General features: G+C 43.6%; 1 protein-coding gene across 4 annotated transcripts in view; it reads left to right on the top strand.

Moving 5' to 3' along the window:
• The window catches only part of LOC138973192 (E3 ubiquitin-protein ligase TTC3-like), a 53,418-nt gene extending 26,414 nt beyond the window's left edge, over window positions 1-27,004 (top strand). The window contains exons 23-38 of one of the 4 annotated variants that reach the window (XM_070345901.1): window positions 507-685; window positions 981-1,166; window positions 2,988-4,929; window positions 8,136-8,254; window positions 8,505-8,561; window positions 9,491-9,587; window positions 10,615-10,718; window positions 13,027-13,135; window positions 14,351-14,455; window positions 16,228-16,269; window positions 17,162-17,408; window positions 19,092-19,184; window positions 20,101-20,392; window positions 21,319-21,454; window positions 22,075-22,287; window positions 23,976-27,004. In XM_070345901.1, coding sequence (XP_070202002.1) covers window positions 507-685; window positions 981-1,166; window positions 2,988-4,929; window positions 8,136-8,254; window positions 8,505-8,561; window positions 9,491-9,587; window positions 10,615-10,718; window positions 13,027-13,135; window positions 14,351-14,455; window positions 16,228-16,269; window positions 17,162-17,408; window positions 19,092-19,184; window positions 20,101-20,392; window positions 21,319-21,454; window positions 22,075-22,287; window positions 23,976-24,065 — 4,011 coding nt within the window. In that variant the 3' untranslated portion in view covers window positions 24,066-27,004. Of the gene's footprint in view, window positions 1-506; window positions 686-980; window positions 1,167-2,987; window positions 4,930-8,135; window positions 8,255-8,504; window positions 8,562-9,490; window positions 9,588-10,614; window positions 10,719-13,026; window positions 13,136-14,350; window positions 14,456-16,227; window positions 16,270-17,161; window positions 17,409-19,091; window positions 19,185-20,097; window positions 20,393-21,318; window positions 21,455-22,074; window positions 22,288-23,975 lie in introns of all 4 variants that reach the window. The other 3 variants (XM_070345903.1, XM_070345902.1, XM_070345904.1) reach the window with 3 other exon arrangements.
• Window positions 27,005-27,212: the final 208 nt, after the last annotated feature.

The raw sequence follows: 27,212 nt of genomic DNA, 5'->3' as shown, positions 1-27,212 counted from the left end.
GTATCGCGTAACAGCGTGCTCGCCGCTGGCAGCTCTCGGTGGCTCGCAGGCCGCTCAGGAGATTAGATCCGCGGTAGCGCAGCTGGTGTTGCTAAAAGTTAAGAGGCAAGCTATGCGCGTCCGTGTGAAGTTTTGGTATTTACAAGTGTGAAAGGCAACGTATTCTCATTCATCATTTTAGCCTTCTCAACACCACTCAAGTGTGTTTCTGATGTATAACAGTTTGGAAAATTTAGCTTTTGCGCAAATTATAGCAGGGGTGAAATTGGTTGATAGGATTGATGTTTCCACACATTTAATGAACCTTGAAGGCATTGCCGTGTGTTTCACTTTTTTTCCTTTTCTTCCCTCCGGTTCCTTCTTTTTTTCATTTCTTTTTTTCATTGTGTTTGCCTCAAATTTTATTCTCAAGCTGATTGCTCCAGAAATTTACCCTACACTTTCCTCTGTTTGCTGTCATGACTGTGTGGCCTTGCTGGGTTTTAACCTTGTGCTGTTTGTTCCAGAGTTTCCACAAGCAAGTTCGACAGAAAAAGAAGAAGGAAAAAGAAACTAAAACTAAAAACGTCTTGAACCTGGATTTTAATTTCAACGACGACGTAGAACGAGAAGCCAACCGCTTTGGTGAACAGGAAGCCATAGATAACCAGGGGAACCAAGGGAACGCTCCAGTCAGGTGGGAGAAGTGAGTTCTTTTTTTATGTTTTGTCACATATGACCGTAGAGAGATCCAACAAGTCATCGCCCACAGCGCTCTTTCTGTGTCTCCCCTCTCTCGCATACAATCATACCCTACCTGTTGGCCATGAAGTGAATGCAGACCCGCGCAGACATAGGTTAACCTGTAATCACACTGTACATAGACTTTGACTCACTCGCTCTCATTCTCCCTCGTGTTGCCTCAGCCTGACGTGTATATGGGCATGCTCACACACACGCACACCCACATTTAATCCTCCAATACCTGTGATGTTTTACAGACCACCAAGACTATCGGCACCCCAACAAGTGTCACAGCCACAACCGCAGCCAGACAACAATGTGTTTGCTGTGCCACCTCACCTGCGAGAACAGTGTGAATCCTTCTCCAACATCGTGGCCAGCAAACCCTCAAGGAACCCCAGCCAGTCTCAGAAAGAGGAGGACATCAAAAGCACTTTCAATGCGTAAGTACATTGTATACAGTAAGATATTGCGTGTGTTCTTCAGGCTGTGTCTTGTGTCTGTGTGTGTGTGTGTCAGTGTGTGTAGTGCTTTGCATTGAAGATTCGGGATCATATCCTGAACTTGTTTTTATTTGTATCTTAATTTAACCTTTAGCACTCCAGCGGCGATTTGCGTCGCCCAGCCACTCTCCCCCCTTTGCCAGCCAGCGGCGATTTGCGTCGCCAGCGCTAGGCGTGTTCGTATGACCAACTTCTCGTTCGTATTTGTATACGAAAATGACGGGTTTTCTAACGACACGTGAGCCAGAACGAGGCTTGTTGTCGTCCGCAACCGTTTCGCGTCTTGCGCTGAATTCTAATCCGTTTCGTCGAATTGTTTTGATTTTTGTCCATCTCTGAAGTACTTTGGTGCTTCGACAAGCAAGATGGAGGACAACTAGTTCGAAACTTTCTTGGAGTTGTTTCTTGACGATGATTCGGACGTGAAAATTGAAGGAATGAGCAATCTCGCCGCAGATTAAGAATTATCATCATTCATATGTGTCTGTTATGTGTTTTGCTTGTCTACTTTACTGACTCATATGTCTATGATTAAACGTTCTATCAGCGTACCTGTCTTGGTTTTTGATTTTTCCACACACACACACCGTGCCTTTGCTTTGTGTGTACCTTTGCATACGAGAATAACGGTATTTTTAACGGCACTTGAGCCAAAGCGAGGCTCACTTCCTTCCGTTATCTCGTCGTGTCGTCTGCGCTGCATTTGAGTCGGTTTCGTCGAAGTTTTCTGCTTTTGTTTTTGCATCGATAAAGTACTTTAGCGCTTCGACAAGCAAGATGGAGGATGATGATTTTGAAACTTTCTTTTGAGTTGTTTCTTGACAACAAATCGTACGCTGAATTGGAACGAATTACTGAGGAAGATCTTCACAATGAACTGTGTATCGCGGTGAAAAAAAATGACAGTTCGTCAAGTGACAGTGACGGTTACGAAACGGAATTTACGAAAGTGCAGATGGATACTAACAGTGGCTGGTCCAGTTTAGTGAAATGACAGGACCAGCAAACATTACCGATAATCTGACTGCGTAGCAAATGCTTGACTTGCTTGTCGAAGAAACACTGCGTAGAAACTGACTCAAATTCAGCGCAAAGCAAGCCAGTGACAAGACTTAAAAAGTTTGCGTGTTCGGAAATGGCGACCTGTGGATCTAGTGCAGATCAAAGCTTTTCTCTGCTTGTTGTTGCTAACTGAACTATTAAAAAAATCGTCCCATGACATGCACTGGTCCACAAATATATTTATTTAGATACCAGGATCAGGAAGTTGGATGGTCAACATGATTACCTGATCAAAGGAGTTTCACCAGACATAGACTGGTTAGTTTCACAAAATTCCACGGAACCCCTTTTCATTTTGTATTTGTATTTAAGAAAATTAATGCAAACAAAACTATTTTAATGTTAAATATAGCCCCATCACAACCACAACATTTCATGCTTATTAGTGCATTTTCAAAGAAGTTGTAAGTGTTGAAAGTTAGTGGGTGTTGTTCTTACGCTAGGTAAGCAAAATAATGTGGCTACAGGGGAAGTAATGCTGGCTGGAATCTGGAGTGCTAAAGGTTAAAGAGATTTTGTTGTCAAAGCAAGGAGTCAAACAGAAATAGAAGCAAATGATGATAGCTCTACTGACTCATGTATCAACATACTGGCTGTGATTGGTCCACTGTACTTTAAACTGGCAATGAAAAGAAGGAAAGTATGGACAAAATGGCATGTTCACTCAATGACCAAGATTTTGTGTTTCTCTTTCAACAGGTATCTGTACAATTTTCTGCGAGAGGCAGGGCCTCAAGACATAGAAGGTCCGCGTCTGATTCAAGAACTGGAAGATATTCCCGAGGAAGTGATTCGTGTGATCAAACAGTTTGGAGGCAAACGCCGCTATTTTGAGACCAACTCTGAGTTCACGGTGATAGGCAACTTTGTGGGTGTGCGCGAAGACGCTGAAAAGGTTAAGAGATGTGCAAAGGAGTTGTACGACCCTCCCCTTGTTTCTAGGTCTTCTGTGATGAACGGTGCTCTCTCCGATTCTTTTAAACCTCCCAATAGCAACAATGTTTGTGTGCAACCTCAAGAGACCTCTGACAGTAATCACACATTGTTGACCTCACAGACTTGTGATAGTTATCCTCCAGAGACTGCTAGTGCTAGACTAGGCGACCATACTAAGCAGAGGGTGCGGGAGACACACATGACTCTGCCGGCCCCTTCCATTAGTGATCAAGGACTCAACCCAACAGCTCCCGAGTTTCAGCCATCATGGAGTTCTAAACCCGAGCAACCAACCACAAACGGCTGTGACACGGATGAGGAGTCGTCCTCTTCGTACAAGTCCAGTAACAACCGCTGGTACAACGGCGTGGATTCTCTCGACAACTTCTCCTCCTCCCCTATCACCAACGGCGACATGGACGACATTGACGATTGCGACGTAAACGAGATGGACATGATCGACGAGGTGGACATTCAGCCTTCGGTCAGCACCGCCTACATCGACCTGGACGACATCACTGCAGGACGGCAGGCGGCTTCCGCACAGGACGGTCTCAGCAGGAGGAGTTCAAGGTCAGACTTGTCTCAGACCAGCGACCTCTCCACTGGTGCACTGTTCCGAGGAGCGTCTCCCAGTTCGTCTGTGTCATCGCACAAAGGAGCGCCCAGCCGCGACGTGGGGTCACCGTTCAGCGCACGTGACACCTCTTCCCCTGGAGTGCTGCAAAGCACCGCTCGTAACGGTGACATGTACCGTAAAACTGGGTCGCCCGCCGCGCTTTCTTTTCCACCTTCATCGACGGAGGAAGCGGACAGTTCAGAACTGGGCCTAGGGGAAAGTTTTGTGACCAATATTGTGTTGTCGTCTAGACAGAATGATCACATGTTGTCAGACTCTACAGACAGGACTCACAACTCCAGTGCCCCTAAACCTCTCAAACCTTTGACCCTCAGAGGGGGTTCAGCCTCAGGCATGAGAGATGCTGGTTCATCTGCGGAAAGTGTAGGTACATCTGCACCAAATGCAAGTATCAGTGCTCCTGTGGGAAGTCTGAGTGCAACGTTCAGAGATGCTGCTGCACCCATTGGAAGTGTAAGTGCACCTGTGATTGTTGAAAATGTAGTGACCTCAGGCCGTGTTTCTGCCTCGTCAGGACTGTCGAAGATTCCATCATCATCATCATTGCCATTGTCGTCATCATTCTCATCGTCAGCCCTAGACACAGGATTATCATCGTTCTCATTCTCATCCACATTATCCAACCCATGGGGATCGCCGTCACTCTCCACCACAGACACCAGCAGCGCCTGGCCCACAAACACCTTCCCCTCCTCCGTCCGCCCCGACGAACAGGTCACCGTCCCCCCTTTCTGTACCGCCAGCCTCTACCCCAAGGCCCCACCCGCCTCCTCGACCTCGGCGGTCCCCCCTCCCATCTCCTTCCCTAGCTTCTCCTCGTCTGCGTGGCCGACTGAAAGTGGTTGGTCCGCACCCAACCACAACTGGTCAGCGACTGAGCCCTCGCTCCCCTGCAAGGTGGAAAAGATGGAGGTGGGGTCGCAGGTGAGCGTGGACGTGAGGTCGGCGGAGGTCAATACGGAGATGACGGAGCGAGATATCGCAGCGTTCTTTGTGCAGCAGGAAAAGCTGGTGGAGATGCACCAACAGATGCAGCACCTGCACATGATGTATGAGCAGTCGCAGGTATGTCAGTGTGTGTGTGTGTGTGTGTGTGAGTGAGTGTGACAGTGCCTGCCTCTGTCTATGTATGTGTGTGTGCCGGTGCCAGAGTGCCTCTGTCTATGTGTGTGTGACAGTGCCTGTCTATGTGTGTGTGTGACAGTGCCAGAGTGCCTCTGTCTATGTGTGTGTGTGTGTGACAGTGCCTGTCTATGTGTGTGTGTGACAGTGCCAGAGTGCCTCTGTCTATGTGTGTGTGTGTGGGTGTGTGACAGTGCCTGTCTATGTGTGTGTGTGACAGTGCCAGAGTGCCTCTGTCTATGTGTGTGTGTGTGACAGTGCCTGTCTATGTGTGTGTGTGACAGTGCCAGAGTGCCTCTGTCTATGTGTGTGTGTGTGACAGTACCTGTCTATGTGTGTGTGTGACAGTGCCAGAGTGCCTCTGTCTATGTGTGTGTGTGTGTGTGTGTGACAGTGCCTGTCTATGTGTGTGTGTGTGACAGTGCCAGAGTGCCTCTGTCTATGTGTGTGTGTGTGACAGTGCCTGTCTATGTGTGTGTGTGTGACAGTGCCAGAGTGCCTCTGTCTATGTGTGTGTGTGTGTGTGACAGTACCTGTCTATGTGTGTGTGACAGTGCCAGAGTGCCTCTGTCTATGTGTGTGTGTGTGACAGTGCCAGAGTGCCTCTGTCTGTGTGTGTGTGTGACAGTGCCTGTCTATGTGTGTGTGTGACAGTGCCAGAGTGCCTCTGTCTATGTGTGTGTGTGTGACAGTGCCTGTCTATGTGTGTGTGTGACAGTGCCAGAGTGCCTCTGTCTATGTGTGTGTGTGACAGTGCCTGTCTATATGTGTGTGTGTGACAGTGCCAGAGTGCCTAGATCTGTCTGTGTGTGTGTGTGTGTGACAGTGCCTGTCTATGTGTGTGACAGTGCCTGTCTATGTGTGTGTGTGACAGTGCCAGAGTGCCTCTGTCTATGTGTGTGTGTGTGACAGTGCCAGAGTGCCTCTGTCTATGTGTGTGTGTGTGACAGTGCCAGAGTGCCTCTGTCTATGTGTGTGTGTCACAGTGTGACAGTGCCAGAGTGCCTCTGTCTATGTGTGTATGTGCAGGGCCTCACATCCATGAGAGGTAGCATAGGACAAATGTCCTGGCCAATGTAAAAGTGATAGGACATTTGTCCTGAACAAAAACAAATCAATAGGACATTTTTTTCCCGTAACAAAACGTAAATATAATTAAACTTGACTAGTTTCTTGGCACGAGGGTAAAAGAACAAAAATACTTTTCTTGGCAAAAAGTGAGCAGCTTTGACTGTCACAGCTGTCCCCTTTTCTTGTTTTGTCAGCTGTCGGGTTTCAACTATCTCCTTGTCTCTCTGGAGAGATGGCACATGCACACTAACAGCATGGTCTATGGTTTCTTGATGGGCCGATTTGCGAAAGTTGGAACAGCCAACGGTAAAAGTGTTGGACTTCCCTGCGGACTGGGTGGCCGAGTGGTAACGCACTTGCGCTCGGAATCGAGAGGTTGCGTGTTCAGGCCTGGGTCAGGCCGCAATTTTCTCCCCCCTTTCCTAACCTAGGTGGTGGGTTCAAGTGCTAGTCTTTCGGATGAGACGAAAAACCGAGGTCCCTTCGTGTACACTACATTGGGGTGTGCACGTTAAAAGATCCCACGATTGACAAAAGGGTCTTTCCTGGCAAAATTGAAAAGGCATAGCTAAAAATGTCCACCAAATACCCGTGTGACTTGGAATAAAGGCCGTGAAAGGTGAATGCTCGCCCTAATAGGCTTGAGGTTTGCTGGCCGATGTGAATGCGTGACATATTGTGTAAAAAATTCCATCTCACACGGCAGAAATTAATATGTAAATCGCCGTGAGCTCTTGTGAGAAACGGCGATTAATAAAAATGTCCATTTTCTTTTTCTCTTCTCTGACATGAGGTGCAAAACATAAGTTTCCTCTCTGGGTCATGCGACATCCACGGGAATGATGTCGCCCAGCTTGACTGAGACGAAGTTACAAGTGGGGGTGAGGGAGGGGGTAGTGTCTTTCTTCGGCTCCGATGTTTGACTATCGCGTTCGACATTCTCACCTGGGCGATCGGGCTCTAACTGCTCTGGGGCTGGAGGAAGCTCAGTTTCCGTGCTACTGACAGATGATGAGGGAAGGGACTTGAAGTGTAATTTCTTCTGTCCCTTTTCTGGGATCACGGTTTTCGTTTAGGCGGCATGTTTGTTATTTTCGGGGAAAGCGCGAAGGGAGGCAACTCTCAACTGGCTTCGAGCATTCCGAGTTGCGAGCCTTGGAAACTCTTTGGTACTAGAGGCACAAAGTGTCTAATTTCGTCTGCTACACATCGCTTCGCAATACATCGATAACATAGCATTCAAACTACTGTAAATTGAGAAGTACTGACGATGTCCGGATCAAATGATAGAATAATCGGACATTGACCACTTTGTGACAAAAACAATAGGACATTTGTCCTCCTGCATGAAAAATGTATAGGACATTTGGAAAAAATATCCTCATATGTCCGATGTCCGACGTGGATGTGAGGTCCTGTGTGTGACAGTGCCAGAGTGCCTCTGTTGTGTGTGACAGTGCCTGCCTCTGTTTGTGTGACACTGACAGTGTATGTCTGCCTCAGAGTGTGTTTGTGTGTATGACAGATTCTGTCTGTCTCTTCCCAGTGTGTGTGTGAGAGAGTTTGTATGACAGATTCTGTCTGTCTCTCCCCAGTGTGTGTGAGAGTGTGTATGACAGATTCTGTCTGTCTCTCCCAGTGTGTGTGTGAGAGTGTAACAAACAAATGTAAAGTAGGCTAGTTTTGGAAGGAGTGTGTGTGTTATCATATATTACATGTTCCTCACTTCCTGCAGTGTATTTGTTGTATGCTTACATTTAACATGTGTTGCACGTGTATACATACATGTTTTGGTTCAATTGTGTGTACCTCCACCTGTCCTATTTTGTGACTACACTTTGGTAAGTTTGATGGCACCTGGTGTCAGTGAATGAGTGATGTCCATGGGAAGCAGTTTCAGGTTTGATTTTGTTAACATGTTTAAGTTGTATATTGCACGGTGTTGTAATGTAATGCTGCGTTTCGAACAATATAGATCTATAAACTAAAGACACATTTTTCAAAGAGCACATCAACATCAACAATTTGATTCACTTATCATCCACTTATCCTGTGTTCTTTTTCTAATGACTCAACAGCAACAGTTGAAAACAGTGAAAGAAGAGAAAGCGTTGGTCAAGAGAGACGCAGATGTTCTGAAGGGAGACTTGAACAAGGCTGTGCAGCAAATGAGCAATATGGACGCCGAGTATTCCAGGTTTGGCAGTTATTCACAATTTTGTATTTCTTAATGTGGTTGAGCAGATGTTGAAGATGCTTTGGGGCTGTGGGAGATTGTTGTTTATCAGCTGCTTTATGTTCACTCCGCTGGAGCAGCAGCACAAACTTTTTTTTTTGGGGGGGGGGGAGGGGGGGGGGGGGTTCTGTTTGTTTCATAGGCTTTTTATATTCAGTATTGAAATCTGCCTGAATCTGCGTGTTAACATTGTATGTATTATCTTGTCCAGAGCCAAGGAGCATGAACAACAGCTTCACAAAAATGTACAGAGTCTGCAACAGCAAAAGTGAGTACTTTTATTTTGTCACACAGCTCAGTGGTATTATTAGTGCATAAGGAAGTTTGTTTCTTTATTTGCCAACAAAGTTAGTGTGTCTCTTCTCTCTCGACCTAGACACAATCATTTGTCGTAGTAAGCGTAGACATCCGGTCTGCTCCCCGCCTAATGGCCGATGTCTTCCGTCTTCGGGGGACTACGTGGGTTTAAATTTGGAGTGGTCTTTCTCCTAGAGGAGTTTCCTTGCAGGGATAGTGAGCCTCCTCTGCCCTCGTTTTAATTTTGGAGTGATCTTCTCCTAGGACAGCTGCCTTCCAGGGTTGACGAGCCTGTCCTGCCCGGCTATTTAACCCATAGTTGGGGGTTGGTTCGTGGGCACCAGGGCGTATCCACACGCCGGTGGGCCTGCATGCCACAAGTCTAGGGGCCAACCTCCTCCGAGTCCTTGTAGTTCAGCCTGGGGCCTTTCAGTACCCAGTTCACGCCTGTCGCCACGATGGAGGCACTACAAAGGGCTTGCTGTGGAGAGGTTATGTACTGGCAGGAGAGACTGACGCAAGCTGCTCTCTTTTCGCGTTGTCCTGAAAAGGACGGTGCTAGCCAGCGGTGAGGGCTGAAAGCGAGAGGTGACAAGCACAAAACACTTCGCCAACACACTAGACACATCACACAACCATTTTGACAGGCAGTGTGTCTCATAAACTGAAACTGGTTTTCATTTCATGCTGGTGATGTTAGTAGTTTGTTAGTTTGAGGATGAAAGTCGCCTGTTTATTTCAATGCTTGTTGTTCTCTCAGGTGCTTAGAGACATAACTCTGATTCTGCATGTAACACTCACTTACTCTTGTTGTATGTTTGGAGCGTTTACGTCTCTTTGTTTCTTAGATAGTAGGGTGTGTTTTGGGGGGTTATTAAGGAGTGTACCGTTTTGTTTCAGCCAAATGAGTACCATTGAGACGCAGGGCTTGCTGCAGAAAGTGTCACACATGGATGAACAGTTGAACAAGGAGCGAACCAGAGCTAAGCAAGCGGAAGTAGGTCTCAGTTGTGTGTAGACCTGCCCCATGTCATGGCAGATGTGTCTGTGTGTCATTTGAATGTGCGTGGGTGTATGTGTGACCACAAAAGCTAACCTTCCAGAACTCTCAGTAAAGAAGTCAGAACATATATGATTTCTTTTACTCACTTTTGGAGTTTTGTACAAAGGTGGGTCTAGAAAAAGACAAAAGTTACCTGTCTGTCAGTGTGTGTTCCGGAATATAATTGTATGGTTATATGCAAGGTTATGGTTGTATCTCACTCTCTGTCAGAATGTGTGAATTTTTATCTTTCTTGTCTCCTGTTGTAAGTTATGTAACTTATCTATCGCTGAATGCTGGGCTGGGTTTTTCATCGGAGTCAATATGTGTATGTAGGTCTCTGTTGATTGTTTTGGTCATCATTGGGGCGGGGATATAGCTCAGTTGGTAGCGCGCTGGATTTGTATTCAGTTGGCCGCTGTCAGCTTGAGTTCGATCCCAGGTTCGGCGGAAATTTATTTCACAGAGTCAACTTTGTGTGCAGACTCTCTTCGGTGTCCGAACCTCCCCCCGTGTACACTACATTGGGTGTGCACGTTAAAGATCCCACGATTGACAAAAGGGTCTTTCCTGGCAAAATTGCTTAGGCACAGTTAATAATTGTCTACCTATACCCGTGTGACTTGGAATAATAGGCCGTGAAAGGTAAATATGCGCCGAAATGGCTGCAATCTACTGGCCGTATAAAATTTCATCTCACACGGCATCACTGCAGAGCGCCTAGAACTGTACCCACGGAATATGCGCGATATAAGACTCATTGATTGATTGATCACTGGCTGACATTTTTGTGTGTTACTGAAAGAATATTCTCTTGCTTCATATTTGTGTTATACTTTGAGTAGTACTTTGTCTGTGTGTGTGTGTGCGTACGTTTGTTCGTGCGTGCTTGTGTTTGAGTAAAATATGAATGTTGAAAGTTGTTGTGATGCATGAAACCTGCCACACCTTTTTACAAAACAGTGAAACCTCCATGTTTCAGTGCCAGGTGATCCGGGAACAGATGGAGAATTTCAAGATGAACATCGACAGGAAGATCAAAGAAGCAGAGGTGTACAGGATTCAGGCCTCGAGCAATGCTAAGAGGTGTGTACACTTGTGTGTGGGTATTTTCCCCCACTAGGCAGCCATGTGTCATCTTAATGAGGATGGTGCATTGGTTTAGTTGGTGTGTATCCTTCTTCTCCTCCTCCTCCTCCTCCTCCCTCCTCCCTCCTCCTCCTCCTTTTTGACTCACATGCGAAGCAAAAGTGAGTCTATGTACTCACCCGAGTCGTCCGTCCGTCCGTCCGTCCGTCCGGCCGTCCGGCCGTCCGGAAAACTTTAACGTTGGATATTTCTTGGACACTATTCAGTCTATCAGTACCAAATTTGGCAAGATGGTGTATGATGACAAGGCCCCAAAAAACATACATAGCATCTTGACCTTGCTTCAAGGTCAAGGTCGCAGCGGCCATAAATGTTGTCTAAAAAACAGCTATTTTTCACATTTTTCCCATTTTCTCTGAAGTTTTTGAGATTGAATACCTCACCTATATATGATATATAGGGCAAAGTAAGCCCCATCTTTTGATACCAGTTTGGTTTAACTTGCTTCAAGGTCAAGGTCACAGGAGCTCTTCAAAGTTGGATTGTATACATATTTTGAAGTGACCTTGACCCTGAACTATGGAAGATAACTGTTTCAAACTTAAAAATTATGTGGGGCACATGTTATGCTTTCATCATGAGACACATTTGGTCACATATGATCAAGGTCAAGGTCACTTTGACCCTTATGAAATGTGACCAAAATAAGGTAGTGAACCACTAAAAGTGACCATATCTCATGGTAGAAAGAGCCAATAAGCACCATTGTACTTCCTATGTCTTGAATTAACAGCTTTGTGTTGCATGACCTTGGATGACCTTGACCTTGGGTCAAGGTCACATGTATTTTGGTAGGAAAAATGTGTAAAGCAGTTCTTAGTGTATGATGTCATTGCTAGGTTTAGGTCAAGCATGTGAGTCGTATGGGCTTTGCCCTTCTTGTTTATATTTAGTCAAGTTTTGACTAAATATTTTAACATCGAGGGGGAATCGAAACGAGGGTCGTGGTGTATGTGCGTGCGTGTGTGTGTGTGTCTGTGTGTGTGTGTGTGTCTGTGTGTGTGTGTGTGTGTAGAGAGATTCAGACTAAACTACTGGACCGATCTTTATGAAATTTGACATGAGAGTTCCTGGGTATGAAATCCCCGAACGTTTTTTTCATTTTTTTGATAAATGTCTTTGATGACGTCATATCCGGCTTTTCGTGAAAGTTGAGGCGGCACTGTCACGCCCTCATTTTTCAACCAAATTGGTTGAAATTTTGGTCAAGTAATCTTCGACGAAGCCCGGGGTTCGGTATTGCATTTCAGCTTGGTGGCTTAAAAATTAATTAATGACTTTGGTCATTAAAAATCTGAAAATTGTAAAAAAAAAAAATAATTATAAAACGATCCAAATTTACATTTATCTTATTCTCCATCATTTGCTGATTCCAAAAACATATAAATATGTTATATTCGGATTAAAAACAAGCTCTGAAAATTAAATATATAAAAATTATTATCAAAATTAAATTGTCCAAATCAATTTAAAAACACTTTCATCTTATTCCTTGTCGGTTCCTGATTCCAAAAACATATAGATATGATATGTTTGGATTAAAAACACGCTCAGAAAGTTAAAACAAAGAGAGGTACAGAAAAGCGTGCTATCCTTCTTAGCGCAACTACTACCCCGCTCTTCTTGTCAATTTCACTGCCTTTGCCATGAGCGGTGGACTGACGATGCTACGAGTATACGGTCTTGCTGAAAAATGGCAGCTACTTGACTAAATATTGTATTTTCGCCTTACGCGACTTGTCTTTTCTTCTTCTTCTTCTTTTCCTTCTTCTTTTCCTTCTTCTTTTCCTTCTTCTTTTTCTTCTGCATTCATGGGCCCAGGTACTCTTGTAGGCATGATCAGGCTTTATGTGCATAGCCGTTTTTCCCAGCCATTTTGGCAGTCATACTCTGATACCAAGGGATGGATGGTGGGAGTTTTCTTTTTTCTATAACCCACGTAACTCGGACACAGATGATAGAATGTTCATGGTTTTGCCAATTTGTACAAATGTTCACTTGATGTGCCCCCTTAAAGTGAAAAGCCAGAGTCAAAAACAAAACTACTAAGTGCTGGATGAGTGAGTAATGCAAAACGCAGCCAATTGGAATTGGTAAGATATTTTGATAGTGCAGTGTGTAATATTGCTGTTCAAGTTATCAAGTTCAAGTTATCAAGTTCAGGTGCAGTGGAAAAGAATTGGTGAGATATTTGAGGAATTGGTCAGATATTGTGATAGTGCAGTGTGCAATGTTGCTGTTCCAGTTACCAAGATGCCAACCCGGGCCAGCCGATGCCCAAGCACCTGGAAGAGTGCCAGGCCTACACTCAGCAAGTCATCGAGGCCTGGACAACCAAGAAGACTGACATCATGGTACGACTTGCTTAGCGCCTTGGTGTAAACTATACAAATCTCAAGAGAATGAAGAAAGAAATAGCATGAAAGAGGGTTGGAGGGAAAAATATTCAATAGGCATTTATTACATTAAAGTGGTTGGTGGTCAAGAAACGAAAGGAAGCAAAAACCTGTAGTTTAAAAAGTGAAAACATAAACACTTTTGAACGAACAACAACAGAAGGTTAGCCTGTCGGGAATGGTACATTCTCACAATCTCTGCCCTGCTGTTGCATTGGAATCTTCCTAGAGGCAGGTCCATGATTGTTTCTTGTTGCACATGTAATGCCTCTCAAACTTCATGTGTGTGCACACTCCCCGCGGGTTAGGGGGAAGAATTTACCCGATGCTCCCCAGCATGTCGTAAGAGGCGACTAACGGATTTTGTTTCTCCTTTTACCCTTGTTAAGTGTTTCTTGTATAGAATATAGTCAATTTTTGTAAAGATTTTAGTCAAGCAGTATGTAAGAAATGTTAAGTCCTCTGTACTGGAAACTTGCATTCTCCCAGTAAGGTAATATATTGTACTACGTTGCAAGCCCCTGGAGCAAATTTTTGATTAGTGCTTTTGTGAACAAGAAACAATTGACAAGTGGCTCTATCCCATCTCCCCCCTTTCCCCGTCGCGATATAACCTTTGTGGTTGAAAACGACGTTAAACACCAAATAAAGAAAGAAAGAATGTGTGTGCACACACTTACTCATAGCTGCCAACTGCTACGCTTTCGGCGTAGCATGCTATGATTTATGACCAATTGCTACGCTGTAACACCAAACTTAAAATTGCTACGCTCAAACAAATAATCACAAGCATGCAACAGTTCCCTCTTTCTTGTGAGTCCTGGATTCTCACTCCATTAATGGTCGGACTTTAGGTCATACAACATGGTTCACACTGAAAAGTGGCACTGCAAACACTCTCTATTGATAATTATGTTCCTGCTTTCTAAATAAACTTTTAAGAAATGTATATATTCTTGCACGAAATAGCAAAAATGCAGATGTGCAAATACATTTTAGACAATGCTACACTTAAACACCATTTGCTACTCTGAAAATTCTTCATTGTTACACTTGAGGCTTCACACGGGTTGGCAGGTCTGCTAACTGGTACATTTGGAGGGGGGGGGGGGCTCTAAACCCTAGCATGAAACATAGGTCTCTCTTATACTTAGTTGGGTGCGTGAATTGCAGACACAGCTGAAGGAACAGCAAGAGCAGATCATGGCAGGCCGGCTACGCTCAGACATGCCCCCCATCGACGTCTACCCAGCACTGCCCCGGCCTCCAGAGGGTTTGGTAAGGATGCTGGATTTTTCTGTGATTGGTGGGCGGAGTGCTTGTGGTTTTGACCTTTGTGCTGGAGTGTGGTGTGTGCTCTTGTAGGTGTTGTGTGTGTTGATGTGTGTTGTGGCTGTGATGGTGTGGGCTAAGGGCTTGTCATGTTGCACTTTCTGCTTTGTGCTGGAGTGTGGTGTGTGCACGTCTAGGCGTTGTGTGTGTTGATGTGTGTTGTGGCTGTGATGGTGTGGGCTAAGGGCTTGTCATGTTGCACTTTCTGCTTTGTGCTCAAATCTATTGTGTTGTGACTTGTGTGCTCTTTCAAGTCTTATGTGTGTTGATATAGGTGGTTCTGCTGTGATGGTGTGTGCTAAGGGCTTGTGATGGTGTGTGCTAAGGGCTTGTCATGTTGCACTTTCCTTCCATCAGCTTTGTGCTCAAGTCTCTTGTATGCTCTTGTAGCTTGTGTGGGGCGTTGATGGGAATGAAGGCATGTGTTAATAAAAGATTGCCTCATTTTACAAAAGAAAGAAACATGAAGTTAGCAGTGTGGTGCTATATGTATGGCTTCATTGCATTGATAGAAAATTACCTATCCAGATATCCAGACCCTCGTGCTAAAATTTTGGTATGCCAGTACAATATACTGGTACGACACAAGAAAACCAAAATAAACCGGCATGAGAATTCGAACATTCAAAATTCAAAATATGGTACAGTAGTACCTGCCATATCCGGTCACCCATTAGTCATTGCAAAGGTGACCGCAAATATCAGGTGGCCGTTCATTACAGGCCCCCTCCTCCTCCAAAAAAAAACCCAAAACACGATCAAGTTTTCATGAAGAAAAGAAAGCGATCATCCACGAGCCGCCGATTCATTGTCTCTGTTAGTTTTGCTTTCGTTTATACATCTTAATTATTTGCGTGTTTAACTCAATCGTCCTGGCTAAGCTATTGTTTCGTATGTTTCTATGTGTGTTGTTTGGATTATTATATATGTATTTGAGTGTCAGATAAACAAGTGTTTCAAACTCACATCAGCTGTGATCGATCCGGAAGTGACTGCCGTAAATGTACATGTATGCGCATGTCTGTATTTACAGTTTGCGCATGCGTAAGTATTCATGTCGTCTGCTCGTGGTGTGCCGTCTGCCGTCTGTCAATAATCACTCAACAATCACTCACGTCTTCATTCACACCTCATTCGCACACGTACGAAACAAACAAACACAAACACGCAGCGATCGCTCACACTCCAATGTAAACAAAAACAATCTTGAGTTTGACTCGTCAGCTTTATTAACAGGCGATACATGTGTTAACAGTTATAGAAAGTGGACAGGTGCTGATTTCTAACGGCCAGATAGCAGGTGGGTGGGCGGGGAGAGCCACAGGCGCTCGCCCGCGAGAGTGACAAGTGGCCGTTAAGTGGCCGCTCCTGTCGACTAAGAGGGGCACCTTAGGGCAAAAATCAGTGACCGTTGACCGCGTCAGACAGGTTAACGGCCATTAAGAGTCAATTATAGAAGGAAAACTCATTAGTCATGGGAAAGCTGGCCGCTCCGGGCAGGTTCACGCCCACGAAAGGGCCGGAAATGGAAGGGACTACTGTACAAATATTTGTTGGCCAAGTTTACACTTTAACGGCACATAACTTTCATGGTAACTTTCATAGCCTTTGAGTTTGACTTCGAGAGATTTTTATTTCCACATTTTATTCATTTTTGCGGGCCTTTCTTTCTTCTCCTTTTTAAAGACAGATTTTCTGTCTTTTTTGTTGTATTTTAGCATCTGCAGTTTCATCGTCTTATGCATCATCCACAGAAGCCCGTGAGACAAGTTCGTTTGTGCTTTAAGTTTTCCTTATGTTATGTTCCGTCCATTGTTTCAAGTTTTCTTCCACAGTCTTTGTCCCCGTTCAGTTTTCCTCTGTTTAAATGCGTGTGAATATGACTTGAGGATAACATTAACACCTTGCAGAATGCAGCCCACTTTTCACCTTTTGTTGTTTCATCTGTTTATTGACGGTGACACTGTTCTTTACTAACGTAGTGAAAATCAACAGTTTTAAAGTTTTTGTTGTGGCACGCAATCGTACAATGCACTGCCACACTCTGCAATTTGGCTGTAACTCTTCCCCAGGCTTCCTTTATGATGAATCTATTAGTGTTTTGCTGAGGATAAGTTTTTGTTGCAATGCAATGCAGTTTAAAATACTTTGTGGTTATGTGGCTTCAATTAATCGCAATGGTTTATTCCTGGATGCCTAACTTGTACTACAAGAAAAAAAAGTGTTCAAATCAGTATGGGATACTGTAAGCCAATTAATCTTTCTTGTGACATGAATGGCTTTGTATTTCCTGTGCTACCAATAGTCATTCAAATCACAATGAAAATAAATGGGAGTAGAATTATTGTAAGTTTTGTTCTCAACAAAACTGAATGACGAGTCAGTACCAACTCAAGCAAATGACTATATCATGTGGCCGGAGAGTCTCTCTGTGCTTTCTTCACGATTGGGAATTTCTATAGGTATGCTGTTTTGTTTAAAGCTTGGTTCAAAATGTATTACGCTGATGATACATTAAGAGTGATAATGCACCAAATAAATAACAAAGCAGCGAGTGTTATTGTGTTGTCATTTGATTGTGTCATTGTAAAGCGTAGAGAGCTCAGAATAATTTTGCAGTGTAAGCATCATTTCTATTGCTAACGTTTGCAGGGTTCTAACCACAATGGACAGCTGCCTGTGGCAGACCTCCAGCGCCACAGTCCCCCACGCTCTGCCCTGCCCGCCCCCGAGCCCCCAGTGGACTCTTCCACCTGTGACACCATGGCAACCAGTGTGGGTCAGCTGAGACCCGTGGGGACTGGACCCCCGGGTTTCTCCACGCAGCGCCCCCCTGCCCCTCTGCGCCCGCCGCTCAGTCTGCCGGGGATGCCGCTCACCAGACCGCCCATCTTTACAAGTACGTGTCCTGAGTGTTGAGTGGATGTGGTGCACATATTGTTCAAAGGGCTTCAAGTGTTTGTTGTGGCTTTCAATCATGGCATCATCACACGATTGCACGATTAGTTTTCATATTTCTTCCTTTTTCTTCTTCCTTTTTTTGTTGTTTTTATTGTTTGGAGGGGGGGAAGGGGGTGATGTTTTTTGTTTGGAGGGGGGGAAGGGGCATCCTGAACTCAGGTCAAAATGAGTTCAGCTCATTTTCTCCCTGACTGGACGCGACAGTCCTACGCAAATCTATCAAAACTAGGAATACAGAGTTATCTCCCATATGTTTTTCGCGAGCGCTGATCTAAATTTGAGATCAGTGTTCGCGAGACGAAAATGATTGCAGATTGGCCAACTTCGACAGTGATTTCCGTTCTGTTCTTCACAGTTATGATAAAGACATCGTTCTAAGGTCAAAACAAGTCGAAATTTTGGGACTGCTGCCGGAAGGAGACCGTAATATATGGTTGCATCACTACAGAAAAAATCGTCTGCTTCAGCGAACGCCGAAACCAAACGGTTGATTATCCCGTGACACTTTTGCCATATTTAGAGTTGTTTGCACAGTAAATACAGCCGCGAAAAATAGCTCCCTTGAAACTGTCTTACAAATCAATTCCTTTGTAATTTAAAAATTACACAACACCATGAAAAATCATTATCGACGAACGCGAATCTGTCTATATCAATAAAAGCTCTAAATATGTAAAAAAAAAAAAATTGGTTCCTTGCCAGACAATTTTCTCAAGGCATCCTGTCAGGGAGAGAATGAACCGAACTCATTTTGACCTGAGTTCAGGATGGGGGAAGGGGTGATGTTTTTTGTTTGGAGGGGGGGAAGGGGGTGATGTTTTTTGTTAGGAGGGGGGAAGGGGGTGATGTTTTTTGTTTGGAGGGGGGGAAGGGGGTGATGTTTTTTGTTTGGAGGGGGGGAAGGGGGTGATGTTTTTTGTTTGGAGGGGGGAAGGGGGTGATGTTTTTTGTTTGGAGGGGGGGAAGGGGGTGATGTTTTTTGTTAGGAGGGGGGAAGGGGGGATGTTTTTTGTTTGGAGGGGGGAAGGGGGTGATGTTTTTTGTTTGGAGGGGGGGAAGGGGGTGATGTTTTTTGTTTGGAGGGGGGGAAGGGGGTGATGTTTTTTGTTTGGAGGGGGGGAAGGGGGTGATGTTTTTTGTTTGTTTGTTGTCTTGATTTGTTTTGTTGATTTCAGTTGTAGTTTTGGAGAAGGTATTTTTATTCACCTTAAATTCTGTTTGTTTTTTCTCTTGCAATCATCGGGGGAGTAGAGTAGGGTTGGAAGAAGAGATTTAGTGTTTTCTGTTTAAACCATTATAGATCCATCCAGGCTTTGATAGATTCTTTGACATCTATAGTTCTGTTTTATTAAACTCAATTGCTTTGATTTTAGGTTGAGTATCTAGTTAAAAAAAGACAAACAAAATGTGTCCCATGGACCCATGCTTCAATGCAGGTATTCAGGTTTGAAAATTAGATTTTTTTTTTTTTAATTTTAAAAGATTAAAGAGACAGTATACAGAACATTGGCCTTCAACTGGGCGATTGAGTGAGTATGTTCATTTGCACTGCTTGTGTGAGTTTGGCTGGTACTGTTGATCACTTAACCACGAGGCTTGTGACCATTCTCTCCCTTGCCAGATGCCCCGTCAGTGCCAGCAGCCAGGCCCCTGTTGCAGAAACCAGCGGAAGCAGCCAGGGTCACCCCTCCCCCTCTTCGTCCTATTTTACCCAGTTTGTGCCTCACTCTTTTTTTATGGTTTTTTTTTTGCATTTTGCTCTTGATACTCACACTTCCATATTGACATGGCATTGGAGTGCCAAAAGTTCTTTATTTCAAACAGCAGCATTATGATGTTGTGGTGATTAGTTTTTTTAGTGATTTAAAAGCAGTTTGAATGTGCTTCATCAAAGGACTACATGGTTATTGTTTTTTGTAGCTTTAAGTTAGATATGAAGAAATAATCTGCTTCTCGCAGCTTTGTTTATTTTTGTTCTATGTTATTTGTCTGTCGGCAAGCAGAGGAGGCAAAGCGGCAACAAATTAGCGCTAGTTGTTTGGTTTTCGTGATCATTTGAAGAGACAGCACTCTCCTTCGCCTCTAGTATTTTAATAGTTGCCTACATCCACAGAACATTATTTCATGTTTCATGCTCAAATGAAGATTTGTGTACTTTCCTTCATAATACTTGGTTTTGGTTTGAGAAAAATTGTGTCCAGAGTTTCAGCGACTGTTATTCAGGCAGCACTCTTTTGACATCAGACACAGTCAGCTGATCCAGAACATAAGAATAATGTTCAAGCATTATTTTCCAAAACAAAACATGCCAAACTCTTAATTGTATGAAGTAAAAAATATTACTATAAAAGAACATAAATGAAGCTTTTTTTGATGCTTCGTAGCAGTGGAAGAGGAATTTGTGCTGTCACTTTAAATATCACACACGTAGTACAGTGGAACCCCCCTTTTAAGACCTCCACAAATCTGAGAAAATCAGGTCTTAGAAAGGGCGGAGTCTTAAAATGAAGTAAATGTACAGTTATGGACAGAAAGTGTGAACAAGTAAGGTCTTACAAGGGGCGGTTCCACTGTGCACATTTCTCATCTCCTCCGTCTCTGTGTCACTAACAACACCCTTTGTCCAGCAGGTACTCAGCCTCTGATCTCCATACCACTGCTGGCGACACCGGCAGAACCAGCACCACCCCCGCTTCGTCCCATCGGCACCGGCATAGGCATCGCTTCACAACCCAGGCCTCTGACACCCCCACTCTCCGCCTCCCCCCTTCCCACCCACAGACCGGCCTTGCTGTCGGGCACCCCTCCCCCTCTCAGGCCGGTGGGCAGTGTGAGCATGCGGCCAATTGGCACCCCTCGCCCCGCCACCAGCTTCGACAAGATGGTCATGGTGCTGCAGAAAAGCTTTCCTCACTGTGACAGGTAAGGGGTATGGGTTGCAAGCGCCCGAAGTCAACTTCTCGAAGACTGTGCAAAGTCTTTTTACCGAAAACTGGGTGCTAAAGCTTCGTGCGGCCAGCTTGGCGAAGTATCCGTCGACTTGACTCAGTTAAGGACAGGCTTTACAGTGGGAGTGCAATAGAATGGGAAATACTTGTGTCGTCAGATGTTCATTGCCCTTGTCGTCTTTGAACGTGACGTCATGTGAAATGGTGAAGAAATCAGCTATCAAGAGCTGACTAAATATGTAGCAACCCCCATTTTAAGACCCCCAATTTAAGACCCCCTCCCTTTTGGGGCCCTGTATTCTCACATTTTATTTCATTCATAACCTCTGTAGAATGACCCCCATTTTAAGACTCCCTCCTTTTTAATACTTGATTTTCTCTGAATTTGAATGTCTTTAAGGGGAGTACATGTTCCACTGTGTGGTAAATAAATACTGAAATACTGGTTCCTGTTGTGTTTTCTTTTGTGTTTCAACCAAAGTTAATGCCATTTTTCTGTCAGTTTTAATCTTTTCTTGAGAGGGGGAACTTTCTGGAGATTTGATATTTAGCAAAGCAAGACAACTCGCGTTGATTCTTTTCCAAAGTTGAAGCTGCTGCCATAAATAATTAAAATAGCTTTTAAGAAGTCATGCCACAAGCCACAATATATGATTGTCTTTTACAGAAATAACAAGCGGGAAACTAGGAAAAGAAGTTGATTTCAGTGACTTAGTGACAGCAGTAGTGAAAAAGTGACCAGTAAGACCGCCCAGCACTATACCATACATATCTTGGTGTTGTATACTTTAATGTACTGTTGACAGGGAGCACTTTCAGCGTGCGATACAAGAGCTGCGTCAGGCCCACCACTATACCATACCTGTCTTGGTGTTGTATACTTTAATGTACTGTTGACAGGGAGCACTTTCAGCGTGCGATACAAGAGCTGCGTCAGGCCCACAACGGCAGCTTGACGGGACTGGACCTGGAGTTCATCATCACCCATGTCACGCGCATGCTCATCGCTCGCGGCTTTAAGCCTCAAGGGGCCCCTGTGAGTCTTCACCACCCTCTCTCTGTGACTTTGTGTCTCTGTCTTGATGTCTCTCTGTCATTTTCTGTCTTGCTGTTTGTCTTGATGTCTGTCTTCATGGCCCTCTCACTGTCTGATTGTGTTGCTAAGTTTAATGTAGGAACGGGCTTGCTGACAAGGGCTGGTTTGGGAAAAGACAAAGTGCAACAAACTACATAGCTCTGTCTTGATGTCTTTCTGACTGCCTGTCTCTCTGTCTTCATGACCCTCAGACTGTCTGATCATGTGGCTTAGTTTAAAGTAGGGAGGAGCTTGCCGACGAGAGCTGCTTTTGAAGAGGATAAACGTGTAGTAAACTACATAGCTGCTTTTGATTAGAGGAAGTCGGTTCCTTTGAGCTCATATTAAGGGACTTTGTGATTTATATTGTTTCAACTAAGAGGTCGTGGGAAAAGTTCAGAAAAGAGAGAAAGAGAACAAACTTGGCATGAAGTGGACAAAAATTGCAACATTGTTTGAAGCAGTTGAAAGCATTGTGTCTATGTTTGGTTTGTTGGGTGAGTGTTTTTGAATTGTTTCAGTTCAGCCTGCTACCCACTGAAAGTATACCTTACCTTTCAATTTGAATTTATGATTCCCAGGTGGGCAATTTAAACTCCAACAACAGCAACAGCAGTGAATGGAGACGTGTGGCCCCGCCGCCAGGCCTGAGCGCGGCGTGGAGCGTGGAGGGCATAGAGCCCTTCGCTGGCGATCGCTTCGTGGAGGAGGAAGACCCCTGTGCCATCTGTCACGAAGAGTTGACCGCCGCACCCATCCTCACACTCGAGTGTATGCATCGCTATCACGATCAGGTACGTGTTTGTTGGAATTACAACTTACCACAAGAGCATTTGGTAAGAAGGACGCATGGTTGATTTCGTTCTGAGGTGGTAAGAAAATAAACACACAAACACGCACACATAGAGAATACTACATGGTTTGCTGTGTCGTACCAGATTTACACGAGTTGTTTTTTTAAATAGTGAACTGCGAGCGAAAGCGAGCTGTTCACTATTTGAAAAAGCAACGAGTGTAAATCTGGTACGAAACAGCAAGCCATGTAGTATTCTGTTTATCCTACATACTGTACTTAAGTGTATTTTACTAAAAATGTCCTGCAGTCAAGGCAGTTAAATTGAAGACGCTTGTTTTGGAACCTCGATCTCTTCTAAAGCCTCGTGCAATCTATTACGTCAAAGCAAAGAAACGTCACTCTGAAAGTGTGGCGTGACGTGTTCTAAAAATTCATCGAGGGTAATTAGCGAGCGCAATTTTTTTTTCTATAATGACGTTTGTCTTGGTGACTTTGGCATCATAAGCAGTGGAAAAACAGGTCCCTGCCAGACTTGCTTGACATGACCTCATTTACATGATATACACACGTGTGTTTTGAACGATTATTATCTCACGAGTGTCTCTCTCACGTATGTAGGATAAAATCATTTACAAAGAAAAGGATTATTTTGATGAATAATGACACAGAAAAATAGTAGAGATAAAGCACTCCGAACACGCTCACACAAATACAAACAAATGGATTATTGGGATAGATTATTAAATAATCAATCATACACAAAAATTTTAAAAAATCTCTCTCTCTCTCTCTCTCTCTCTCTCTCTCTCTCTCTCTCTCTCTCTCTCTCTCTCTCTCTCTCCCTCCCTCTCCAAGTACTTACATACACACATGCAAAAAATAACCTGCATTAGGGTGTTTGTATTAGTAGTTGCTTGTACATGCTCAGGTGGTCACACAACATGCATATGCCTCTCTATTTCTTGTACTCTTTCTTTCTTTCTTTCTTTCCCTTTTAACAGGGCCTAGCATTGTAAGCCGTTCGGCGTACTTTACGCCGAAATAACATCTCCAGTACGTGGAACTCGATTTGGTGTACGCCGAAATGCAAAAACCTGTTATTCCCAAACGGTCCCAGCTTTCGTTTTGTGCGCCGTTCGGTTCAATTCTCAATCGGTTTGACAGTTTGCTTGAGCACGCACTTCCTCTGGCCAAACACTGTCATTGTAGTTTCTTTGCTCTGGCATCGCGCGAGCATGCTTTGTGCCGGTGTTTTGTGGCTCTAAACTTGAAATAATGTCTCGAAGCGACATTGTTGAACGTGGTCAGCCATTCAGTGACAAAGAATCCAGGTATTCCTGGAAGTGGGAATGGCACTTTTAGGCCAAATAACACAAGATTGTCAGTTTTCTTGTTTTCTGTCTGTGTTTTGCTTGTTGGTGAAGGCATAATTTAGTTGCTCAATCTTCTTGGGGGGGGTGTCATTTTAGGTAAAAAATCTCCAAAAATTTTTCAAATTCGGGCCTCCTGCGGCCCCCAGACCCACCCACCCCCTCCCCCCCCCCCCCCCCCCCCCCCGCCTTTGTAAGCTGAACTCACTTTTTCCAATGCTAGGCCCTGCTTTTAAGCACAACCCTCACACCTACTTTCTTTGCAATTGCTTTTCAATGTGTCTCACTATGAGTATTTTATGTGTCTTTGTTGCAGTGTATTCGGACTTGGTTCAAGCAATCAGCCACCTGCCCCAAATGTCGAACATATACTCCACTTTTGGACGATTTTCCAACTCTGAAGTGATTCTGTCAGCTGAGATTCGGAGCACCAAAAGTTGTGGATGAAATTGAAGAACCAATCTAAATTGTGGAGCACCTTACCTGAGGTGACAGTGTGCAAAAATTAGATTCAGACCTGTTTACCAGTACGATTTGGGCGTATTTTGTACGCCAAATTATTATCGGTACGCAAATACGCGACACACGCATAAAATACTCCTAAGAAAAAGTCTAGAATACGTTTTCCAGTGTTGGTGTGCTGATTACGGAATGATACCGGTTTCGGTCAAAGGGAGATAACCATGACAGCGAGTCTTTAGCTGTGGAAACCTTGTTCAGTTGTTGGCACGTGCGATCGTCTGGACAATCGTGGCAAAATGAAGCGGAAAAATATGCCAGTTTCGGATGACTGTACCAAGTCTAAACAGCAGAAGCAGCAGATTTTCTTGGAGAAATATAAGAAAGAGCCAGGAATTGTGGAGTCTACTATGGGAAAAAGTCATGCACACTGCAAGTATTGTAAATCAGATTTCTCCGTTGCCCATGCTGGGAAATATGACATCGAACGACACTGCAGTTCTAAAACTCACCTGGACAAGGTTGCTGCAAAGAAATCCGCTGAAAGCTGCTAAGGAATTATGAAGTTCATTCCCGCAAAGCTAATCCTGCCAGAAGAAAAGGCTGTAGTCCGCGCTGAAGCAATGTTTTCTGAGATGATTGTAAAAATGAACTTGCCACTGTCAACCGCAGATGTTATTTCACGCACTTCATCTTTTCATTATCAATCTGTTTGGAAGACACTGGTTATAATGCTATAAACTGACAGGTAAATAAAATTGCTTTATTCCTGTTGTATTGGAAGGAGTTAAATGCTGAAGGTGTTCACAAGACATGCTATTCTTACTCAAACACGTTTGCACCCACGCGTACATTTTCCCTACCCCATATGGCTTTGCTTGCAAAGTACACCAACTTTTTGAAAAATACACTCAACTTTTTGGGAAAGTAATCTTGCCTCGGGTTTAGGGTAAACAGGTCTGTAGATTTTTGACTTTGAATTTGTGAATTTGAAGGAGAGCAGAAAGCAGCCAGCACAAACAATTGTCCCATCAAGTTTTCAATGCCACAGAAATGAGGTTTGAACAGTCTGCATTTTTGCCGCCTTTTCCATGTGACAAGAAATCCAAGCATTTGCCTTTTTAGCTGACATGATTTCAAATGACATTGAGATTGACATTTAATTTTACTCTGTTCATTTTGAACAAGACTTGACTTGAATATCTTTAGATTTACCAAGTTCTTCACACAAGCAAGGTGATCAGACTTACGACAATACCGACAGACAGACAGACAGACAGACAGACGGACAGACAGACAGACAGGACTCTGCGACATAACATATTATAGTAGAAAACTTCAGTGGTGCACACAATGTATGTGTACATCTTTTGAAGACGAGATTTTTGTCATGTCATGAGAGTTATAAGACACTGAAACATTTGGAGAATAAAGGTATACCCTGGAAGCACGCATACACACAAGTCTCAGAGAGAGAAAGAGAGATTATTATTTTTGCTAATATGTGTAAGTTTGTTGACAGGAGTAATGTATTATCTCCTGCGAATTATGTTTTCGTTGTTCTTGCCATTATTGTTGCCTTTGTAATCCCCATGAAATGGGCCGACGGCCTCTGTTCATTAAATCGTCAAATCAAAATCTCTCTCTCTCCTTCTTCTTCTTTTATTTTACCTGTTGTGTGGTGTTCCCAATGTGCGTGTCTGTCACTGTTTGCTGATAAAACCCTCTTCAATGGTGTTCCACACAATATACATGTGTCTGGTAACTGCTGTGTGGACTTTTGAGTATCTTGTGATTAACTGCTTAAAGAAATGCTACCCCCTAGCAGTCTTTTTCTGTTGCTTTATCTCCCCGAAAATTTTTATTTATTTATTTTGTTTTTCATGTTTTGTCTTATTTTTTGTGTTTGCTATTCCTATTTTAAGTGTTTTGCTTTGGTTTTAGTTAAAACAGGATGGTCACATAGAGCACACAGAGCAGGTTTTAAGTACTGTTGATGCTGGTTTATTTCATTGTACTTGTAGCTGTTTCCAGTACATGTTAAAGATCATTTTTAATGCTGGTGTTTTGTTTTCTGTTACATTATTTTTTTTGTTAACCGCTGTAGAGAAAAGACGGAGAAATGTGACTTGGCACAAACAAGAATACAGTTGTACGAACAATCTTAGTACAGGAAATGTTAGAGAGTTGTGCTCAAGTAGCTAGACATTGTGAAACTTTCCGTTGTTCAGCTTTTTTTGGAATAGTTCATCAGTGTGTGTGTGTGTATTTTATGAGTCACTGCTTTATTTGGGATTCTCTGTTGGAAAGAGAATCTCTTCCCCCTTTTGCTAATGTGTGGTTGTTGCGGTATTGGGCTTCCCTCTGCTGGGGTGAATGGATTCTTCTGGAGTCCATTCTCTTTAGATAAACTGCTTGTAATATCAATGTTGATATGTTTAATGTGACGTCAGTCTTGTGGACATCATGTTATTTGAAGCGATGTCTTTTTGTCTATAGACATCCTACTGCTTTTATGCAGCAGTATTATATCTCATGCCAAAAAAAGCGGAAAATGGTTCTGTCGCAGATATTTTGTTTTATTTTATTCATTTCAAAGTACAAGTGTAGTTTTCAGTTTTTTTTAACCAAGTGTTTAAAGACTGAATCTAATTAACACACCATGTTGAATATCTATTTTTAAACCCGTTTTGGGGTGTTGTCTCGGTTGTTTGATTCTTTTTAAATGAACGAAGACAAGACAAATTCTGCATAAATGTATTGCTCTTGACTGTATTGTTGCCTGCTTATCAAGCGTATCAAGCTATTCTATGACATAATCCACGAAGAAGAACACAGAACCTGTCTGTACTTGTGTATCTTGAATAAACATGGATACACTAACAATTCCTGATTCTTGTACTTCTTCGAGTATGAAAAAATGTTCATTGATTTTTCTTCAGCATAATTTTGTTCATGTTTAGCAGCATGCAGATGACGCCAAACACACACACACCACACACACAGTATATCTCCTTTTTATTTTGAACCAGATAACATCGCAACACAATATTTAAAGTGGTGGAACAAAACTATTGTCTGCGGTGCTTATATT

The sequence above is a fragment of the Littorina saxatilis genome, linkage group LG8 (assembly GCF_037325665.1).
Source record: "Littorina saxatilis isolate snail1 linkage group LG8, US_GU_Lsax_2.0, whole genome shotgun sequence".
Classification (NCBI taxonomy): Eukaryota; Metazoa; Mollusca; class Gastropoda; order Littorinimorpha; family Littorinidae; genus Littorina; species Littorina saxatilis.
The sequence above is the reverse complement of the archived record's forward strand: the minus strand, read 5'-3'. Positions and strand labels throughout refer to the sequence as shown.